The sequence below is a fragment of the Nelumbo lutea genome, chromosome 6 (assembly GCF_056320005.1).
Source record: "Nelumbo lutea isolate HS-2025 chromosome 6, American lotus-T2T, whole genome shotgun sequence".
In the NCBI taxonomy this organism is placed as follows: Eukaryota; Viridiplantae; Streptophyta; class Magnoliopsida; order Proteales; family Nelumbonaceae; genus Nelumbo; species Nelumbo lutea.
Genome location: NC_142689.1, coordinates 7,733,225 through 7,754,957, shown reverse-complemented (window position 1 = coordinate 7,754,957; position 21,733 = coordinate 7,733,225). Strand labels below are relative to the sequence as shown.

The 21,733-nt window shown below is 44.8% G+C and overlaps 2 protein-coding genes and 1 long non-coding RNA gene across 3 annotated transcripts; 1 reads left to right on the top strand and 2 right to left on the bottom strand.

The window, feature by feature from the left end:
* Positions 1 to 824: 824 nt before the first annotated feature.
* Positions 825 to 3,757, top strand: LOC148847133 (putative glucuronoxylan glucuronosyltransferase IRX7). The gene is made up of 4 exons (XM_088952342.1): positions 825 to 1,730; positions 1,814 to 2,175; positions 2,264 to 2,514; positions 2,924 to 3,757. The coding sequence occupies exons 1-4, from the start codon at positions 1,433 to 1,435 to the stop codon at positions 3,402 to 3,404; spliced, it is 1,392 nt and encodes a 463-aa protein (XP_088808468.1). The 5' UTR covers positions 825 to 1,432; the 3' UTR covers positions 3,405 to 3,757.
* Positions 3,758 to 12,107: 8,350 nt separating this feature from the next.
* LOC148847132 (uncharacterized) lies at positions 12,108 to 13,601 on the bottom strand. Its single transcript, XR_016100183.1, has 3 exons — positions 13,149 to 13,601; positions 12,798 to 13,074; positions 12,108 to 12,723 (listed from the first exon to the last, which is right to left on the bottom strand). It is a non-coding gene; the product is annotated as an uncharacterized LOC148847132 (long non-coding RNA).
* A 2,753-nt stretch (positions 13,602 to 16,354) lies between these two features.
* Positions 16,355 to 21,125, bottom strand: LOC148847131 (ACT domain-containing protein ACR10-like). The gene is made up of 6 exons (XM_088948109.1): positions 20,686 to 21,125; positions 20,358 to 20,567; positions 19,969 to 20,074; positions 18,066 to 18,402; positions 17,383 to 17,667; positions 16,355 to 17,262 (listed from the first exon to the last, which is right to left on the bottom strand). Exons 1-6 carry the CDS (start codon positions 20,837 to 20,839, stop codon positions 17,125 to 17,127), a joined length of 1,230 nt encoding a protein of 409 aa, XP_088804235.1. The 5' UTR covers positions 20,840 to 21,125; the 3' UTR covers positions 16,355 to 17,124.
* Positions 21,126 to 21,733: the final 608 nt, after the last annotated feature.

The window sequence follows — 21,733 nt, the reverse complement described above, 5'->3', positions numbered from 1 at the left end:
TGGCGGGGCCAGGTTTTGCATATCCCATTCCCGACCCTGAATTCAAAGATCCCGCCTCTTGAGGCTAGAAATTCCAATCCCATTTCCATCCTCACAGTGAATGGGGATTCCTGAATTTGTGCCACCTTGACTCGGCCACTCTTATTCGTAAATTTATTTTTTATTTTTTGAAATTAGGATGAACAATTACCATCCCTGCCCCTTCTCCGGTCCTTAAAGTTTTGGATTTCCTGAAACCCGCTCCAAACCCCAATCAATAGTTAGAAAACCTGCTAGTCCCACAAGAACGGGTCTAGTTGCCATCTTTAAAACCGGTTTTATTCTGAACCAAATAAAGTTTGTTGTTCAGTAAATTAGTGGAAAATCCAGGTCAAATTAAAAGAGTAATTATTAGGATTTAAACAGATGTATTTGTTTCTTTTGAGATCCTTTAACCAAAAGCGCCCCACTTTCACAACAATCGCGACCTTGTTATTCCCTCCCTCCCCACTCCCCAGACTTTGCCTTTGCGTTTGTCTCCCTCCTTTTCATTCAGCTTTCCCATCTTCACCACATTATTTAGGCCCATTATTTCTTGTATCATTCCATGGGCCCATCTTACATTTTGTTCCATGGGGCCGGCCCTAATGTCTCATGAATCAGTGCCGTTCAATTAATTTCTACCCATCAAAGAGCAGTGTAGGTCTAGCTGGACTCACGCTAAGTTCAGTCTGCTTTTATTTGATTGGCCATACATGTGCACCATGTGGTTTGTGTGTCTTCATTACCTTTGTGTTGTCAACGAATGCAAAATTAATTCGCAGATTGACTACTGTCAGGAAATCATTCATGTCTTGGGAGTTCCGAAACTCTAAGAGACACGATACGATTAAGTGATTAACGATATAAATTCGTTGTCCCAACTCCCAACCCGAGACGTTGCACGTTACAAACTCCCGAATTGGTTCCGAAACCTGAATATCCATCTCTATCTTCAAAATTTGGAGGATACTTTTGTCATTTCGTCCGCCCATTTCTAAACAACAAAAGAGGCCGAGAACCGAACCCCTTCTCGGACTGTCGCCGCTGTGCGTCATGTGACTTCTCTGCAACCTGCAAACAATGAAACAACCCTCCTAATTCCACCTCTGACCTCTCTTTCTCTCTCTCCTCTGTTTTTTTTTTTCGCAAAAAGAGCAGTGCCAGGAAAAAAAATTGAAAAACAGGGAAAGACAACAAAAACACCGAAACCCAACCGAACCCACCAACGAAACCAAAAGAAAATAAAAAGAACGATTTCGTCTGTTAAAAAAAATGATGTAAAAACGAACCACCACCAACACATCCCTTCCATGTCTGTCTTCATCCTCACTTCATCTCCAACCAAAAACGAAAGCCCCATTTCAACAACTGAATTCATCTCTGACTCTTGTTTTTTTAAAAATACAATGAGATGGTGGAGCTCAAAAGAACCACCAAGAGCAGGGGGTTCTTTGTCAAGATGAGGCTCTTGAACAAGCACGGAAAGCACGATAAGAGCTTCTGCTACAGATATTTCAGATGGGTTCTCTGGGTTTCTTTGTCCCTTTATTTCTTCAGCTCTTACCTCATCGGTAGCTCCAGCAAGACCACCTCGCTTCCTAAAACCACCGTCTCTGCTTCAAAAGGCAGCTTTCTCTCTCGAGCCTTGTTTGAGAGCAATACGACTGTTTCGCAACAACCCAGAACGAATGGGATACACCTATCTCGAGGTTGGACCATTTTGTTCTGTTTCTTTGCCTTGGTTACTTAAGCTCATATAGTCATATTTATTTTCTTTGATTATTTTATGTAGGATTATTCAACGATTTGAAGGTTTATATCTATGAGCTCCCTTCAAGATACAACACGGATTGGCTATCGAACGAGAGATGCAGCAACCATCTCTTTGCAGCGGAGGTCGCGATACACAAAGCATTGATGGACAGTGATGTACGGACACTCAAACCATGGGAAGCCGATTTCTTCTTCGTTCCGGTTTACGTATCTTGTAACTTCAGTACCGTTAATGGATTCCCGTCGATCGGTCATGCGCGGCCTCTTCTATCTTCAGCGGTGCAGCTCATCTCTTCTGAAATGCCGTTCTGGAATCGAAGCGGTGGGTCCGATCACGTCTTTGTCGCTTCACACGATTACGGAGCTTGTTTTCACGCCATGGTGAGTCAAAGGTTCTTTATTTTTTTCCTATTATTTTTCTGCCAAGGTTTTATGATTTAATCTTTCGTCTTGTCTGGATATTCTTTAGGAGGACGTAGCAATCGCAGACGGGATTCAAGCGTTCTTGAAGCAATCGATTATATTGCAGACTTTTGGTGTTAGTTCCCGCCATCCGTGTCAAGACGTCGAAAATGTGTTGATACCACCTTATATTTCGCCGGAAAGCGTGCGGTCGACACTGGAAACGGCGCCGGTGAACGGTGAGAGGGACATCTGGGCATTTTTCAGAGGCAAGATGGAAGTTCATCCCAAGAACATCAGCGGGCGATTTTACAGCAAGTAATTACTTTCTCTAATCCAAAAACATGAAACTGGCAGTCAGATACCCCGCCACTTCCTCAAATTACGGAAACACCCTTCTTTTCATGTCAGAAGCGCATCTAGTCGCTTGATTTGCTTGCAGAGAAAGATCTCGCTTGCCAATTCAAAGACAAAAACAAACCGAGGGTTTTTACTTTGACGGGAATACCCTCCAACGTCCGTTCGCGTAACAATTAGGCTCCGCCGTAAAAACAGTCAATGAGGAGGCATTTGTGTCAATATAAAATGTGACAGTAAAAAGTACAAAGTCGGCGGGATTTTCTAGGCTTTTTACTGCAAAAAGCAAAAAATTACAAAAAAAGTGAACGACATGATGTATAAAATTTAGCTTTCTGAAATACAGAAATAATTCTCTTCTCTTTTTCAGGCGAGTACGGACGGTAATTTGGGAGAAATACAACCGGCACCGGAAGTTTTACTTAAGGCGGCATAGGTTTCCCGGTTACCAGTCAGAGATCGTACGGTCCGTGTTCTGCCTCTGTCCACTGGGCTGGGCCCCATGGAGTCCGAGACTGGTCGAGTCGGTTGCTCTCGGCTGTGTTCCCGTCATCATCGCCGACGGCATCCGTTTACCATTCTCAGACGTCGTCCGGTGGCCGGAGATATCCCTCACCGTTGCAGAAAAAGACGCGGGGAACCTAGGAAAGATCCTCGAGCACGTAGCGTCGACGAACTTGTCCATCATTCAGAGGAACCTGTGGGACCCAGTCAACAGACGAGCCCTGCTGTTCAATCGTCAAATCGAAGAAGGGGATGCCTCGTGGCAAGTGTTGCATGAGTTATCACTGAAGATGGAGAGGTCGTATAGGAGACGGTCATCTCAAATCCACTCGATACCAGACACTTGACTGATTCAAAGATGGTTTCGAGGTGGTGCCAGTTAAGTCGTGTGGCTTTTCCCAACGTGGATGCTGATGCAGGCAGATAGTGGAAAGACAGCTAGCATATCTTTTGTTTTGGATTGCTCTTCGCCAAGCGAGAGTAGCAAGAGGCTCATGCGGGCCCCGCATCTCCCTGGCGGACGATGGTGCCACGTGTATTTCAATCCAGATGGTAATGCCTGATTTGCTGGATTAATCGGTAGTGCAGGAAGTACTATGCGCTCAGCCCGACAGAGGAATATATATAATATAGCAAATAAAATTGTATATAAATTGATTTTAAGTAATGTTTCTGGAGGAATAAATGTTTTTTGAATTAATTTTTAGTTGTAGATATTGCAGTGATTAAAAAAAGAATTTTTTAAAATCCAAACTTTTAAAAAGAATTAAATATTCCAGTTTTAATGGGAAGGAAATGGGGAGTGCTAGCTCAGATGTCAGAGCTTTGGATTTGAATAGTGTTTTGGGCTTTTTTTTCGGTGGTGATCAGGGAATCATAACTTCATCAGGACCGTACAATTGACAGCATTTTTCGGAATGTGGATTTTGTCCGTTAAGGTTATTTTGGTAAATATATTCGTTGGGTGGTCTCGGTCTACCACTACCCCTTAGGGATGTCAATGGATCGGGTCGGATGTTAGATTTTAAGGTTAGGATCGGGTTAGAGTTTTGATTCTTCAATTCGAGTTAGGTTTCGTTTTTTACTGATCCATCCGTATTTTATAACTTTTTAACTTTTACCTCTAGCTTTAAAGTTTATTTATATATTGGTTTTGATTTATTTTTAAATAGAAAAAAGTGATATTTTAGATTTTATAAAATAATTTTTAATTTAAATTAATGGATTTTAGGTCTTCGAATGTATTTGAAAATGATAATAGAAATGCTACGGATCAAGATTAGACCCGATGGAGTTAAATTGAATTTGGAAACTAAGCATTTCTTAAGGCGGATTGGGTTGGGTTCAGGTCGAGACTTTAGGGGTGAGTTCAAATACTTGGGAACCCAGAAGCAGCCCAAGATGGAGAAGAAACCGACCTCAGTCTATGCAAAGTGGCAGAGCCCAGAAGCAACTTGGGTGGACTACAAAAGCCAAAAGATTACCTTAATTATTCAACGTCAATAAAAAAGTTCAAAAGCCAAGCCAAAAGAAAGGCATCATCACTTCATTAGTATATCAACCTAATAAAAATGAGAGAATCGTAATTCTATAAATTAGACGATTTGAGTTCCAACTTCCAACAACCCACGGGCGCTAGTTCGATAATCTGAATTAACGACCCAAGCCCAATAATGAGATGGTACTGTAGTTGTGGGCCTGAACGGACCTGACATATTCCTTTTGTCTCTCTACTCATGGGGCAAGTTCTAGTACGAGGGGCCTCTCGACCTCTGTAGTTTGGCATGTAGTTCCCATCTTCTAAGCCTTTCTGCCTTTAACTTCCTTGGAATTAAAAGTTTTAAACGTTAACGATCATGCCACAATCTTTACAGTAAGCCATCTGTAAAGATGGGAACTTTTAATTCCCATCTCTATTTAGCACTACAAATTGGGCCAGCCTTCTGAGTTCTGAATCGAGCCAGCAGAGCACCGTTTGAATGGAGAGTGATGAAGGAAGATTTGGCCCGACCTCACAGTTATGCGACATGTGGCAGAAACGACAACTCGGCAAAAGGGCTAAGCCTAAGGCATGAATAAGGGGACACCAACGGACCGAACTCCCTACGGGGGGCCCGAACTCACCCTTGGCCCAAAACCAGAGTAATCCGAACTGGCCGATCTTCTAACAGCTCGGTATATACCTCGTCGAATTGGCGAACCTTGTAACAGCTCGGGATATACCTCGCTGAACTGGCAAACCTTGTAACAGCTCGGGATATACCTCGCCGAACTGGCCAACCTTGTAACAGCTCGGGATATACCTCGCCGAGCTGGCCAACCTTGTAACAGTTCGGGATTCACCTCGCCGAACTGACCTGCCCTATAGATACCTCTGAACTCAAGACTTCGCCTTGCTCACCACTCCGCATCACCTTCTAGGCACCAAAACCAAACAAGTCGTACCATGCCGGACACTGAGGAAGTCCGTGCCCGAGGGCGCCGCACCTGACTGACTTAGGATCTGACGCTTGGCGGCCGCACTCTAAACGGCCTCCTGCCACCGCCACTAACACCGCCATCTCCAGTTAGAGAGACGGTTAGGCAGTGACGGTTCTGTCCTAGCAGAAAGGACGACGGCCGAATTGACAAGCGCAATGGTAATCATACCCGACCTGACAAGGGCCTCGGAACGAGTGCGCGAAGTAATTATAAGAGCCCCTGCCCCCCAACAAAGAAGGTATGCAAATTTTGCGCTATCTGGTATTATCTTGCTTTTGAAGGATTCTAACTTGAGCTTCGGAGCCGCTATACCGGGTTCCCCCCCGAAGCTTCTTCATCTCCTCCGTTTTAGGTTCCTTGCTACCCCGTTCAGAACCAAGGTCATTGACAGGTAAGACCGGCCGAATCGCGCTCCATCAATTGGCGCCGTCTGTGGGAACGCTTCAAAAAGCCTCCCTCCAAACTTCCATAACCCCTTTTCTTCAAAAAACCTAACACTCATGGCCTCCTCCAGCAACACCGGACGTGGCACGGAGACAAACACCACCGGGGAACAACTTCAAGTCCCTGTGGTGTGCGTTGGACAGTTCACCATCCCCCTTTCGGTGGATGGGATCCCCAGCTTGAACGCGCCACAAGCAGTGGCGCCCGTAAACCTTCCTACCCCAAGCATCCCCTTTCCTCTCCCCATTGAGACAACCTTTACTGAACCGACTGCCGTCCCCCTGGCAGTCAGCCAAAACCGGTTGGACGACCTGATGCAGTGCATGCGGGCAATGCAAGCCCAAATGCAACAGTTCCAGCAACACCAGCTTCACCAGCACCAAGTACTGCACAACATCTCACAATATCACTATCAACAGCAGTTTCCCCAATTGCCACTGAACCAACCACTACATCCACCTTGCCACCCCGCTCCGAGGCCGATCAAGGCCTCCCCGCAGGATGGATGCCCCCACCAGGCGAAGGCCTCCCGGCCCCAGAACCCCCCTAACAGCCAGGTCTCGTCCCCAGGTCGAAGAGAGAAAAATATCATCCCCACCTCGCAACTCGCAGGCGGGTCGGGAACCTTGCCCGCGATTTCGGCACCCCGGTGCTCCAAGCCCGAGTTCCCGCTCACGGAAAACCGATTCGGCGCCCTTGCGGCAGACTACCAGCATTCCGGGCCCATCGAGCTTGGTAACACGGAGGCCAGCAGCGCCAGTACAAGGCCCGCTCAACAACGAAGGCGTCGACGAAGTCGCTGAACCGCCACCTGTGCCTTGTCAGAACTCAGAGGCAAAGAGACGAGCTCGGACGAGGTAGGAGCTGCCCCGATTCTCTCGGTTCCTTCCCCCCTCGCATCAGAACTCTTGGCGGTCCCCTTAACCAGAAATTTCAAGCTCCCACCTCTGGACAAGTACAACGGGTCCTTCGACCCCAACGACCACGTTAATGCCTTTTAGTCCCAAATGCACCTCGCCAGGGCCAACGAATCGTGCATGTGTGTGGCCTTTTCCACCACCCTCAGCGGGGTAGCCCGCACTTGGTACAGGAACCTGGCCCCTGGGTCGATAAAGTGCTGGGCCCAGTTCGTGCAGGTCTTCACCGCACACTTTGTCACCAGACAATGGTGCCCCAGAACAGAGGAAAGCATTTTCGGAGTAGTCCAAAGAGAGGGAGAATCCATCCGGGGCTACATCAAGCGATTCAACGAAGCATGCTTGCAGATACCGCGGTTGGACCACGCAGTGTAGCTCGCGGCGACCAAAAGAGGGGTGACACACAAAGAATTCAAATGGCACATGGTGGCTAATCAGCCCGCAACCGTGGCCGAATTCCTCAAGCTCGCGGAAAATTCATGAGGACAGAGGAAGAAATCAACCAACGAACCGAAGGCGGGAACGAGAAAAGAAAGAGGGAAGGCGAGCTCTCCAACCTGGTCGACAGAAAAAACCCAGCCCGGGAGCCGAAGCTGAACCAGTCGTTCCGAGCTTCCCTAGCAGTTCGGATGGGCTACACGCCGTTAAACACAAGGCGGACCGAGATCGTAATGATGATCAAAGACGCCCTGTACATGAAATTGCCACCTCGCCTAAAGGGAAATCCGAACGAGAGAAATAAGAAATTGTATTATAGTTTCCATAGAGACCATGGTCATAATACCGAGCAGTGTAATAACCCCCGGGACAAGATAGATGGGCTCATCCGTTGCGGATACTTCAGAAACTTTGTACAGCACAACAATAATAACAATAAGGCAGGTCGGCAAGGGGAGCATGAAAAGGATGCCCCCGAGTCTAGCAGCAGACCTGCCGAACCGTTGCAGCGATAGCCTCCGGAAGAGAGGTCAGTTTGGGGAACCATCCATGTAATTGTGGGAGATTCGGTGGTAGCGGGGTGTACCTCGGCAACGGCCTGGACTTCAGTTCGTGAAGCGGCCCTCGAAGAATGGAACCCCCCAAAGAGACCAAAGACCGAAGAACCAATCTTTTTCATGGAGGACGACGCGTGAGGGGTCCGCTACCCCCATGATGACGCGCTTGTCATTAAACTAAGGATCAGCGACTCCGAGGTCAGATGCGTACTCGTAGATTCGGGCAGCTCAGCGGACATCCTCTTTAAATCAGCATTTGACCAGCTACAGTTACAGAGGAGCGAGCTAAAGCCCGCGAACACTCCCCTGGTGGGTTTCAGCGGAGAGGAAGTCAGGCCCCTCGGAAAAATAACAGTACCTGTGGAATTCGGCCCATGGCCTTGTGCGGTCAGACTCAACCATGATTTCCTGGTAGTCGCGACCCCCTCCCCATACAACGCCATAATAGGGCGGCCGATCACGCATATCCTACGGGCGGTGGTCTCCTCCTACTATTTGGCCATGAAGTTCCCTACAGACTTCGGTGTGGGGGTAGCGCGAGGCGACCAGTTCGAGTCCCGCAAGTGTTATGTTGCCGCCCTGAAGGAAAAAACCAAGGCGATCGACGACCTCGAACTGGAGCGGCCTGCAGAGCAAGGTGAGGAACGAGCTTCGCACACGGAGGAAACGGGCGCAATCCCCACTTCGGCTACGGACCCAGCTCGCACACTTCAGATCGGAACTTCCGTCGAGGAACCCCTACGAACCGAACTAGTGAGTTTTTTACTTCAAAATTTAGATATTTTCGCCTGGTCCTTGGCCGACATGCCCGGCATTAGCCCCGGCCTGATAACTCACAAACTTAATACTGACCCTGTAGTCATACCCGTTAGACAGAAGAAACGCAACTTCTCCCCAGAACGCTGGAGGGTGGTCGACGAGGAGGTTGATAAGCTTCTCGCAGCAAACTTCATAAGGGAAGTCCTTTACCCGATCTGGGTGGCCAACCTGGTGTTGGTAAAAAAGGCAAACGGCAAGTGGCGCATGTGCGTCGACTACACCGACCTGAACCAAGCTTGCCCGAAAGATTGCTTCCCCCACCCCAGAATTGACCGCCTAGTGGACGCGTCCTCGGGAAATGAGTTGCTAAGCTTCCTGGACGCCTCTTCGGGCTACAACCAAATCCGGATGGACCCATCCGAAGAGGAAAAAACCAGCTTCATAACCGAGTTCAGCCTATATTGCTACAAGATCATGCCCTACGGACTAAAAAATGCCGGGGCGACTTTCCAAAGACTTTTAAATAGGCTGTTTCAGCCCCTGATTGGCACGAAGATAGAGTGCTATGTAGACGACATGGTCGTCAAGACTCAGTTTTCAGAATAATTAATACAAGACTTAGATTCTGTCTTCCAAATCCTGTGTCAGTTTAACATGAAATTGAACCCCAACAAATGTGTCTTCGGCGTCACCTCGGGCAAATTCCTAGGGTACATTGTCAATCGGCGCAGTATTGAGGCCAACCCGGACAAGATAAAAGCCATTCTGGATATGAGACCACATCGGAAAGTAAAAGAGGTTCAAAGGCTAAACGGCCGTATAGCCGCTCTAAGCCGCTTCATGTCCAAATCGGCAGACCGCTGCCTACCTTTTTTCAAAGCAATCAAAGGCAAAGGGTTCGAGTGGACCCAGGACTGCCAGCTCGCGTTCGACGAGCTAAAAGGTTACCTCGCTAGTGTGCCAACCTTAGCCCGGCCCGAGGAGGGTGAGGTCTTAGAACTCTACCTCTCGGCAAGCGACGGGGTGGTCAGTTTGGTACTAATAAAAGAAACAGACCGGGTCCAGTGACCCATCTATTATGTTAGTAAAATTTTGTAGGGAGCGGATACAAGGTAACCGCAGATAGAAAAGCTAGCATACGCCCTATTGACAGCAGCTTGGAAACTCCGCCCATACTTCCAGGCTCACACCGTCATTGTCCTGACTGACAAACCTCTGAGATAAGTTTTACTCAAACCCGAGGTTTTTGGTCGACTGACGAAATGGGCCATCGAACTCAGCGAGTACGACCTCCAGTACAAACCAAGAACCGCTATTAAGGCCCAAGCTTTGGCAGATTTTATCGCCAAGTGCACTTTTAGCCACGAAGCCCCACAGGTCGAGCCCGAGGTCACCAGTTCGGGCGAACCCGGAGCTCCCGAAACAATAGAGTCCGAACCCCGTGAAGTAGCAGCTAGTGTGGCATCTCTCCTGGTCAGGCGAAACACAAACTCGGATGAGGAGCCCTGGATCCTTCACGTGGATGGTTCCTCGAACCGGCAAGGCAACGGAGTTGGAATAATCTTATGTGGCTCGTGCGGCACAAAATTAGAATACGCACTACGTTTTGAGTTTGCGGCATCCAACAACGAGGCAGAGTACGAAGCACTGATAGCTAGACTGGACCTAGCGATTCCCAGCTTGTGGTCAACCAAGTTACATGCGAGTATGAAGCACGCGAGCTCTCCATGATCGCATATTTGGCCAAAGTAAAAGAAGCCCTACTCAACTTCCAATCACATTTCATCATTCAAATCCCGAGGTCAGAGAACACTGAGGCCGAGTATTCTCGGTTAGCCAACACAAGTCACAACGACATGAGAACTGTTTACATAGAGGACTTACCTCGGCCTTGTATTCTCAGGGAGGCAAAGGAGGTCGCTCCCGTCTTGGAAGCAGAGCCGAGCTGGATCAACCCACTCACGAGCTTCTTGATAGACGAAACCCTCCCTGCAGAATGCAATGCGGCCAAGAGGGTGCAGCGCCAGGCAGCCAAATACGTCATAATAGACGAACAGTTATACCGACGATCGTACACGCTCCCCTACTTGCGTTGCCTGCGACCTGCCAAAGCCGAGTTCGTACTCCGCAACACTCATGAAGGCCTGTGCGGTGGACACTTGGGGGGCAGAGCACTCGCCCAAAAAGCACTTCGACAATGATACTACTGGCCAACGATGAAGGAAGAATCTGTCGAGCTCGTTAGAAAATGCGACAAGTGTCAGAAGCACGCCAATATCTACCGTCAACCTACCTCTGACCTCAAATACCTCGCCAACCCGTGGCCCTTTGCACAATAGGGCATCGACCTCCTGGGGTAATTCCCACCAGCAACAGGTGGAAGAAAATTCCTAGTTGTTGCAGTAGATTACTTTACGAAGTGGATAGAAGCCGAACCTCTGGCAACTGTTACGGTCCGAAACATACAGAACTTCTTTTGGAAGAATATAGTATGTCACTTCGGGTTACCTCGGGTACTAATCTCTGACAATGGCAAGCAATTCGAGGATATCAAGTTCCAAGACCGGTGCCAGAACATGGGGATTCGGCAAAACTTCACGTCAGTCGCGCACCCGCAGGCAAGCGGTCAGACGGAAGTAATGAACAGAGCCATCCTGCGCGGACTGAAAGCACGTCTGGATCGAGCTAAGGGATTGTGGGCCGAAGAGCTACCAAGTGTCTTATGGGCTCACCGAACTACAGAAAAAACCGCCACGGGAGAAACCCCCTTCAACCTCACCTACGGCACTGAAGCAGTGTTCCCAATGGAAATCGAAGTACCAACATTGCGACTAGAAACATACGACGATCGGACGAATGGAAACGAGTTACGTACCAACCTTGACCTATTGGACGAGGTAAGGGACCTCGCGCATATCCGAACAGCGGTATACCAATAGCAGGTAGCTCGCTACTACAACACCAGAGTAAAGCAACGAAGCTTCCGAGTCGGCGACATGGTCCTTCGTAAGATTATGGTGCCCGAACCCGCCGTAGGCAAACTTGGACCAAACTGGGAAGGGCCCTAGAAAGTAAAAAGAGCGCTTGGGGGGGCATACGAATTCGAAACCTTGGAAGGCAAACAAGTACCTCGAGCGTGGAACATCGTGAACTTAAGGCGATACTACTTATAAACCGCCAAGCAAAGTGGACGAAATCAGGTCCTATGTGCCATGATGCAGAGCCAAGAAGAACCTCGGCGTAAACAAGCAAAGAAGAGCATATTATCAGATCGACAAAAAAACAGTTCGCTGCAAAAAGCCAGCGTGGCAAAACAAGTCGCGGAAGTATAATAACCCGGGCAAGAAAGTGGCATATTCAGTTCGACAAAGAATCAGTTCGGGGAAAAGGAACACTTGGGCAAAAAGATTATCTATTCCGTTGCAAGAAACAAGAGTACATTGGCCATCAAAATGCGCTTACAAAAAAAAAATTGTTACATGCCCGGAGCTACTTCTTTGCCATCAGAAGACACTTCAACAACACCCGAAGGCCCTGCCTCTCCTTCAAAGTCCGGCTCGCCATCGGCAACATTGGGCATCTCCTGAGTTATTCGCGAAGTGGATATGGTACTAACGTCGAGGTCGGGATACGTATTCTGGATCATCCACCTGCTCAGTTTGAACCCCCTCCTATAAGAATCCACCATCATTTCGTCAAAACGTGGAGAGGCAATGTAGTCTTCAACGGCCTTCTTCTTGGCGTCTTCAATGCCTTGAAAAAAAAATCTGTGTTCTCTCCCTGATGTCCTCCTAAAGATATTTGACTTGATGCTGCAAATCCAACTTCAAGTCCACAATATGCTTGACAACTACCCCCATGGCCTCGGCGTCACGCTGAGACCTTGTCTGCCTGGCCATCGCGATGCGAGCAGCCTCTTCGGCAGCATAAGCGGCTGCCTCAGCAGCCCGGGTTTTCGCCTCTGTAGCGCGGAAAGCTTCTTCAGCAGCATGAGCGGCAGCCTCAGCAGCTCGCGCCTATCGCGAGCTCCTCTCCACTTGGGCCGCTAAGGCATGAATTGAAGAATTCACCTACCAAAAGAAACAAGTGAGCAATAACAGCAAAAGCGACAGGAAATGAAAAAGGCAAACGGAATCTAACATACCACCATAGCTTGTGTTACGGCGCGGCAGGCGAGTGAGGAGGAGCACTTGAGTATGCAGGAGCGCCCATATGAGTGGTCTCAGCGTAAGACGCCCCGGTAGTTTCGTGCATCGGTGGAGTCACCTCGGTCTCCCTGGGTAGATCCTCCGGCGTGTGGTCTCGAACTTGGGGTTCCTCGTCCAGGGGCAGCTCGGTACGAGTTCGCTTGGCGACCCGCTTCCTCCTCTTCATACCTTGGAACAGACGCCCCCCACGAGTTCTCTCCGCATCCATCACACCTACAGAAACGAGTTCGACATCAGAAAAAATGAAAGAACAAAGCAAGCAAGAAACCGCATACCTAGAAACCTACCCGAACTCAGGCCGGCCGCAATAAGCTTGGCCTCCGTTAAGTAGTGATGGCACTTTAAACCTTGCCGTGCCCATTGCCGGAGGCCCTTCACCGTCTATTTATCGAGAGTAACACCTGAATCAGGAGCGGCCTCACCCCACCTGGTCTGAAAGGGCCATCCTTGTGCACTTCGCACACCGAAGTAGTCTCGCTTCCACGCCGGGACCTTATTAGGAAGATCGTGCAGAAGCTTAAAACCCTAACGAGAAGAAAGGTAATATGCCCGTCTTCCCCCAGGAAGAGAACCCGCCTGTCTTTTGAGCATCAAGATGGAAGAGAATATCTCTAAGTCCAATGGGAAGTTCTGCTCGCAAAAAAGGGAAACTGTCCCCACCAGGTTCCGAATAGAGTTCGGATGAAGTTTGCCAATGGTGACACCGAAATGGATTATGACTTCGATGAGAAGGGGGTGGAAAGGAAGTCGCAACCCCGCAGCGAGCTGGTCTCGAAAAATCACGATCTCATCAGGACCGTGTTCCCATGGAAAGCTACCCGAAGGAATAAAATATGTATACCCCCCAGGAAGGTTGTAAGACATAAGTATGGATTGAAACCCCTCAAGCGTCATGGTCGAGGGACCCAACCTGTCTAGCATCCGACCTCGGCGGGAGGTAGAAGCAAAACCTACGTCGGCCCTACTTGAAGAGTCGTCTGAGCTATCAAAGCTAGACATTGAGGAAAAGATGGATTCAGGAAGGTACTCATCGGAAGAAAGTTTTGGAGGCTCCGGAGATGGGAACAAGCCCAAGAACCTTGAAGGCTATGTAACCAGCCTTGACTCGTGCTGAAAAAAACTTGGACGCGAGCTGGAAAGTTGGACGCGAGCTCAGTAGACACCGCAGAAGTGACAAATCGACTGGGGTCCCCCACTGTTTATAGCTACAGTAACCAAGGATCAACCGTGCAGATCAAAGACGATCCGATGGCCCACGTTTTCACTGACCGCACGTCCCGTAAAGTTGAGACGTGATTGGTGCACGTCTTTCCGAAAAGAGCGAAACGTCAGCACACGGCTTTTTGAAACCGACGTCACGCCGACACGCGTCTTTCCGAAACTGACTGCTCCGCACGTCTCCCTGACAGCCGCCCGTGCACGTACAACAGTGGCGCACCTTTTTGAATGACCCGCTGTCACGTCCCAACGGCGCGAATTTTTGAAATTTAAAACGCGTGCTGTCACAACCATCAACATTTCTGAGTAGGCACGTTTCCAACCTTCACGGATGAAGGAAACACCGTTCGCCTAAACTATGTACTGGATGGTGGATGGCTCATCATGTTTGGCATTGCCACATCAGCAAAAAATTGTTCTTGAATTCTGCTTTTGTTCTTATTGTAGTGCAAATTTATTTGCATTAGTATAAATGCATGGGAGTGTAAATGTAAAAAATGCAAATTCTTGTTTAATTTTACTTTATTCTGCTTCATGTCTTAATTTACTTCATCATTTGTATTACAATCAAACAAAATAAGCTAAAATTTGAAACAAAAATAGGTCATAATTTACCCTCAAATCATTTGCACTGCTATGATTTTGCATCAGTGCAAATTTATTTGCATTGCCACCAAACACGACCTAAAGGTGAAAATGGGCTGTTTTGTTTAAAAGAAAAAACATTACATGTGTTGGAACCATCAAATAATGTTTTTTTAAAACATAAATAAATTTTGTAGTGTAGAAATTATATGATTGTTGGAATATAAATAACTAATTGAGGGCAAGTTTTTAGAAATTAGAAACACAAATTCAATAACTTGTTTTTGGTTTCAATTTTGAAAGAAGAAAACACTTACACAACTAAGAACATTTTTTGTGCTTTTATTTTGAGAAACATTATGTTTTCAAACCAGATGGTTTTGATTTATTTTTGAAACCACCAACAAAAAAAATCACGTTATAAAAGCACACTATAAATAAGTTGCATGGGACCATGACCATGTGGCTCATAGCATAATCCAAGAGAATTTTACCAGGATCCGTTGAGAAAGCCTAAAGGATGCCATCAAGGTTTTTAAAACTGAACCGGATAGGGAACCATTCTGGGTCAGGTTCCCAGGTCAAATGGTCCGATTGTCTGAACTGAATGGATTCTGACAAAAATATTATAAAGGCCAAAAAACATTATCTAGGTTGATGGGTCAACCTAATTCAAATATTTGTTTAATATGATTATATGTATTTTAATTTTAAGTAAATTTTCACTTTTCTTAATGAGTGACAAGTTTTTATTAATAAATGCTAGAATTAATTATTAAAATTTTTAAACTAATAAATATTAAGATTAATTAAATTGGCTTTTGAAAATTGACATTGACATTTTAATTTTTTCTTGTTTTTTTACATTTTAGTTATTCTCTCATTTTTCAACATATACTAATTGTGTCCCAATATGTTACACTTTATATAAACCATTAAATTATGGTTTTTTTACATTTAAATAACTTATTTACAATTATATAAAATATGTAAATATAATTAATAATACTTTTTAAGATTTATTTAAAATTTTTATCATATTTATACATATATTAATTTTTTGTTCGTATCAAAAACATGTCCCAATACGTCTCTAAAATTATCTTTCCGATACTTTTAACTTTGGGTGAAACTATTGAAAGCAAACAGAAGACTACCATTAAAAAGAATCATCTCTGGCAGTGGCTAGTCGTCCCCCACAACCATCTCAACCACAACTGACCCATCCACATTTAAAGGGCGATAGACGATCATTGACTGGGTCTGCATCTCTAATATGAAATCTGGGGAAGAGACTGCAACCAAGAAATGGAATCATGTCTTTTTGTGGTCTGGTGGGTCCCGAACTAAATCCTACACAGCCGTTAGCAATAGGTTTTCAACATTTCACCGAATGTAGTGATAAGCTACCAGATCTGAGCCATCCATGTATAATGTCCTTTCCCATACCTATACCAACCAGAGAAATGGGAAATCAGAACCACCCACCTGGAGTTTATTTTATTATTAGCAATTTTCTTTTATATCAACATGGTTGGATTCTACCGGTTAAGCATATTCGAGTAGCCAGCCACTTGCCACTGGTGCAGGCACATGTTGAACAAACACATACATGGAAGCAGGAAAGAACACCTCACCTAACCTAACCCATTCCATGCAAACAAACTGTGATGAGAGGCCCTTCAAAAAATATCAAAAGAATAGCTCCTTTCCATAAATAAAGTAGTATGATCATTGAAAGTTTGAAACTCAGGTCTCAAGCACTCCAATTGGATAAAATTATATCCATATCCACATTACTCTTTCCCACTCCTTTGCCTGTCTTAACTCCACCACCCTATGTTATGTCATGAAATTCTGTGTCACTGCAGTATAAGACCATTTGGCCTGAAACTCACACCTTTGCTGAAATTGTTACTCATTTTGAAGGTCCACCAACAATCACAGTGGAAAATTTTACGAGAACAAAGTAGTTATCTTTGGGACGCTTCCTGGGTTCTTCAGAAACTGAATTTCATTCAAAAGAAAAAGGTCTAGGTTCAACCTCAAAAACTCTACCCAGGTGCAGCTAATAGCTCTCTCTTTTGTTACAACATAGTCTAGCTTTCTCTTTTGCTTCCGTACAGAGTGAGGTCAATAGAAACAGGTATGAACAGGTTGTTTACCCATCTCCCTTCCTGTAACGAGTATGCACATTACCAAGGGAGCCTTATGCTTCCTTTCCTATGTACTTGTCATCTGTACAAACCTAGTTAGTGGCAACAAAGTCTTAGGCCAAGGCGTAGACTCCCTAACTGATAAAACAGCTCACCTTTTCACAAGATATATCTCATAGTTTTCACTTTGTAACTAACTACAAGCAGAGAAGTAGACTGGACAACGCTATACTGTACACTGGCAGTCTGGCAGAGGAGCTTCCAGTCATCCAATTTGAACAGTCTTCTCAGTCATGAATCATGATCAGTTCCAACCCATCAACATTTTCCTAACGCCCTCCTCAATCATGGTCCTTGAAACAGAAGAGTCATCCCCTTCATCGAGAAGAATTCTATAAACTTCCCACTCTCGATCCCCAATCAGGTGCCTCCCAATTTCAGCCTGGACAACAGGGAAAAATCAGCATATCATTCTATTCAAGATTGCAAATAATTATTAATATTTAAATGCAGAGATCAAAACACTTGTGAATTTTATGTGAAAGGGTATAAAGGTAAGTACCGAGAAAATGCACTTATTCAGCATCTGGAGAGCATGAGTAATGTCATAGAAAACAAGAGGCCGCCCCTCTCCAGATAACTCTACAGGGTTTGCCACCAGCAGCTGTGTGTCTGGACCCCTGCTTACTACAGCTACTCTAAGAGGACGAAAGAGTTCCATCCGTAGGCGAGAGGACAAAGCATTTTGCTTGTTTGGGTCAAGTATCTTCTTCCCATCTGCTTGCATTACAAACAATTCCACTTCACAGCTTCCCCTTTGGTTTGTAGTGAACCTTCCATACGAAACCTGAGATAAAATTTTAAACGTCAAAGAGTAAATTCAACAGATGTTTCTAATGTTGAACAAAATTTATCAACAAAAGCTTCTAACAGAAAGAGATAGATGAGATAAATCCTAGTCAATCGTTGGTGGAATTGGGCATGACCGGGTAAAAAACTGACTAAATTATGTTAACTAACCAAATTTGGCAAACTAATACTCCATTATGTTGTTCTCAAGATACGGCAAATTCTGGGGTAATCTAGAAAGAATATAGATAATAATACACTGAGAAACATATTTTCAGTACAAAAAGTCAATCCAAAGAATACAGACAGAGGATTATAAATTCATGACCTATATTTAGTTAACAAAAAATTGTTCTGATGTGATTATTTTCACATTAGTTGTTCATAAATATTCACCTGGATGTTGTAATCCTTCAGTGTTCTCATGATATCATAGACTAGGCCTTTGTGATCTTGGCATATGATTTGGAAAAGTGTGTGAGAAGGGCTGAGTTTGTTGTCCATTGTAACAGATACACTGCTTCGTGCAGAAGACCTACTTGGGTGTTCATCATGCATTTCCAAGCTGAACATTTCTTCTCTGATTGCAGATGGGAGAAATGATGAACCATGTAAACATGACACCATCTCAGAGCCAGCCAATTCTATGTCACAACTTATCATGGCATCACCAAGAACAGCTCTCAAATGATCATCTGTTTCCTCCTGTCTCTTCTTTGTATGTAGGAGTTCCCTGTCAAAAGTCCCAACAGAATTATTCCACGAAATATACTGCTTTAGAAAAATTAAGAAAAAAGTATACATGAAAATACTGCCTACATAGAAGAATGTAGAAGCAGATAGAAAATCTAACCACATTAAGAAAAATTTGGATGCAAAATTTATTTAACTTTGAAAGAAGAATTAGTGTGAAATAAAAAGCAACACTAGTTTGAATATTAAACATGGGAGGGATAAGGAACAGCATGCTTTCTGCTTGGAGTGTACCCAGAAAATATATCATTTTTTATTTGTATCACATCAAGTTAATGGAATCAGCAAATGCACTACATTTGAGTGTTAATAAAAATAGTAGTGTTGCCAAAAAAAAAGGCTCAAGCTAAAATTGGACCCTGCTTAAGCTTCTGGCTATGGCTACAAGACAAAACAAAGATCAGGATCTACTAATTAATAAGTATCTACTAGACCCTGAAAATACTCTAAAGATCATATGGTCAAAAATTATCAAATCACACTTACTTTTGGCACAAACAAATCTCATGGGAGGAGGTCATCAAATGGCAGGTGCTCTGTCATATTTAGTGATCAAATCACACTGTCTTACCTCTGTTTTTCCAGAACATTATCAAGCTATGTTTGGTTTGATAGAAAATATGAGAGAAACACAAAGTTAAGGGAAAGTTCTTAAGGAATTTCAACCAAACACAACTTTAATGAATCTAAGGATCATTGCTTGGTGCAATGATGAAATCAGGTTCACAAGCAAGAGAACAAGTGTTCATGTTTGAGTCAGAACAGCCACTTTGGGGCGGGGATTGTCGGTAGTTAGGTCCATATCCAGTCCACCCCTCTCAAATTGGGAACAGCATTAGGTAAAGGACTTTTTATTACCTTTAAAAAGTGGAAATCAGGGTCATTTTAGGATTCCAAGAAATAAATTCAGCTTTTTTTCTTAATATTACAGTTATTGGTCCATGATAAATTTATGGATGCACTCCATCGTCTGCATGGATGGTCATATATGCGCTTTTACAGTACTATTTTCATGGGTTATCATTGACAGAGAAAATGTGGTCTACTTTCCAATGTGATAAATGAAATTTGAGGAATAATAGTAAAAAAACAAGTTTAGTAGCACTTGTATAACTGTCATATTTTGTTTGTTTGTCAAGTCTTGCTATTTTTTTTTTTTTTTTGTAAAATTTGACACATTACATTGATTCAACTGTCAAAATAAAGACCATCTAATCTTACAGAGTTACTGGTTAAGAAAGTGTTTGTTCTTTTGCCTGATTAACATATATCTTGACACATATAACTTGTTTTTCCATGGAGTTTTCTATTATAATTACTGGAAACCAGAATCGTCTACTTGAATTATCCAAGTCCCAAAGTAATCAACTTATTTCATTTAAATCTATTATAGACAATAATAAATAAAATGAATTTAAACAATAGCAGTCAAGAAACTGAAAGCAAGGAACAAAAATATAAGAAAACAAAGCAAAAACAAGAATGAGATATCATATTTTGAAGAAAGATAAAAACCGGAAAAAAGGAAAAGAAATGCATATGAAACCTGGTGTCTTTGATGAAGAATAGGTCCATCACTTTCCCGTCTGGTGTGGTGGATACCTTCACTCTCCTTATTACAAGCTCAAGCTCGCAGAGAACCTCGGTCACATCTGCCAATCCCCCAAAACTAAATTAATGCAGTGCAAGATGAAATGCAAGTGTCGAATCATGAAAAGGAATAAAACCTAGGAAAATTAATACACCCGAAAGTCTCAAAAGAAATAGTAGAACAGAAATCAAAAGCCTTAGTCTAGCAAATGATTCCTACAAACAAATAACAGAAAAAAAAAAAAAAGCGGTGATGTTCAAAAATAATAAGCAAAGATCCAACTCCAAATTCTAAAAGCCTTTAGAAAAAGAAAGAAGGAGAGAGAGAGAGAGAGAGAGAGAGACCGTGCAAGAGCCCTTCTCGATCATGACAGCATAACTTCAAGAGGAAAACATCTGGGGGCTTCGGCTGCTGCAACTCTGGCCTGTAATAGTAAATTCCTGAAGCAGAAGGGCAAGCTTCTGCCAGTCTTTTCTTCAACAGACTCCACCTTGTCGACGACCTTCCGACGACCCAGAACACTATGTAACACCATTTACCATCCGTCGAAATATCTGCACCATAAATGAAAGAGAAGCAAAATCTAAAATTACAAACCAAAAATCAAAAAACAATTAAGGAAAAAGAGCACCTACACTTGGTTTCTCTTCATTCTAAGGATCTCTCTCTTACCTCCTCTCACAATGCTAAGCCCAAAGAACAATATTATTCGGCAAAGATCGCATCCCAAGCCGGTCTTATCTGGGCAGTTCACAGTAATCACACTCGGGCCACCTTGTTTTTCTGGTTCCCTGATGAGAACCACGTCGTCGGACGGAATACCCATATCTTCTTGCTCTGCAATCTTCGAGAAAAGCAGAGCCTTTATGGCTTCTCCTTCTCCTCCTCCACTTTTATTCTTCTGATTGGGTAGTAAAGCTGTAAAAGAAGCAGAACCCAACCCAGGCACATTCAGTAGCAAATGGGTCTGGTTTCTTCTTATCCAATCCACCGAAGATCGGAAAGAATATAACGAAACAAACACGAAGGTAGAGATAGGTCTCTTCGCTTGTCACTTATTGTTGTTCTGCTTCATTTCCTATGTTCTTTCTCTTCTCTTACATGGCAATATGGGGTGAGAGTGCGAGACGGCGAAGATATTATACTTGTTGATGAATGAAGATTTGGCCCGGATGACCGCTCAACACGTGGCAGCACGGGAGTATGCTCAAGCATGACCTCCAAAAGGAGGAACCAGTGGCCCGAACTCTGAACTCTCCCTTTTGCCCTCAGCCTTACGAGGAGTGCAAAGGACAACAACCTAAACTGGGCCGCCCGAAGGCACTTCGGGCCACATCTCTATCCAAACTCAATACTTCACCTTGCACACCACTCCAGCACTTTGTCTTCATGACGTCAAATTGAACAACCGTACCTGACCTGACACTAAAGGAATCTGTATCCTAAGGTGGCGCACCTGACTGACTTAGGATCTGACACTTGACATCCGCACTTCAACAGCCACCTGCCACCGCCACCTCTAGTCACAGAGACGGCTCCGACAAAGAGAGCGGTGTAGGTTGTCTGCCCTAGCAGAGGTGATGACACCCGAGTTGGCAGAAATGCAAAGGTAATGATACCCGATTTGACAGGAGCTTGGGAGTAAGTGCGCGAAGTGGTTATAAAAGACTCTCTTCCCCCCCCCCCCCCCAAGGAGGTATGTGATAACTTTGCACCATCT